Source organism: Crocuta crocuta, unplaced genomic scaffold (assembly GCF_008692635.1).
Source record: "Crocuta crocuta isolate KB4526 unplaced genomic scaffold, BGI_CrCroc_1.0 scaffold16, whole genome shotgun sequence".
NCBI lineage: Eukaryota > Metazoa > Chordata > Mammalia > Carnivora > Hyaenidae > Crocuta > Crocuta crocuta.
The window spans coordinates 9,214,732-9,215,786 of NW_027531893.1; the positions used below are offsets into that span (position 1 = coordinate 9,214,732).

Here is a 1,055-nt window from a genome sequence, read left to right on the forward strand (position 1 = left end):
CGTTCAAGTGCAAATCTTCCTCTTAGCCAATACTCCAGGTTGCAACTGAGACTTCTACATTGCAAGTCCCAGGAGATAATAAATAGTGAAGACCTGGAAGATCAAAAGAACTCCCGAAGTTTTTTTAAGTTTATTTTTTTGAGAGAGAGACGGAGCCCAAGCCGGGTAGGGCTGAGAGGGGGGAGAGAGAATCCCAAGTAGGCCCTGTGCTGTCAGCACCGATGTGGGTCTCAAACTCGGGGAACCCTGACATCATGACCTGAGCCGAAAGCAGATACTTGACTGACCGCACCCCCCCAGGCACCCCAGTACTCCTGAAATTTACATCTAACTTTGTACCTATGTACCTTCCCCAAAAAAAGCACATAAAGTTTAATTTTTCCTGTTCACCGTGCTCCAGCTTACTCGCATTTTCCTGCCAGATGGAGGAAAACACAAGCCTCTTCCAGCCTTTGCACGTGCGCTCCCTCGGACACTCTTCCCTCAACTCTTCCCAACGCTGGCCCGTCCGTGTGAGCTTCCTGGTCGCTGGTCGGGAAGGCCTCTCCGCCCCACCCTCATTCCTTCTATTATTCTCTGGCCAGCACTTCAGAAGTCCTTTAAAATCGTATGAAATTGTTTTCTGCCCGTCCCACCCACTGGAAAGGAGACAGGGATTTTTATTTTCAACGCTCACCCGGAGGAGCGCCCCCACATAGCACGTGTGGATGAAGCATCGTGAGATCCACGGGAGCCCAAATTCTCGAAGGGCTATGGGACTCCAACAGCTGTGAACCATTACCCTCGAGGCAGAAGGGGAACAAAATGGGTGTTACACGAGGGTCCTACAGCCCGGGCAGAAGTGACAGGCGCAGCCCCACGGAACCCCAACAGGTGATAAGCAGCTCGGGACCTGGCGCCCTTCCCTCGCTGCGAACATGGGAGGAAGGCGCCCCGTGCAGAGCCCCAAAACCTCTCGGGGTGGCCGTGCGGCCGGCCGGCGGGGGAAGTGGCGGGAAGTGCCGCAGGCCGGGGAGGGGCGAGCCCGGCGCGGCACGCGAAGGCCGCAACGACCC

The 1,055-nt window shown here is 55.7% G+C and overlaps 1 protein-coding gene across 1 annotated transcript in view; it reads right to left on the reverse strand.

The window, feature by feature from the left end:
* TXNDC11 (thioredoxin domain containing 11) overlaps window positions 1-769 on the reverse strand; it is a 65,232-nt gene extending 64,463 nt beyond the window's left edge. The window contains 1 exon segment of the mRNA XM_077773264.1: window positions 677-769. Within this exon segment, the coding sequence (XP_077629390.1) occupies window positions 677-696 (20 nt within the window). The 5' untranslated portion in view covers window positions 697-769.
* Window positions 770-1,055: the final 286 nt, after the last annotated feature.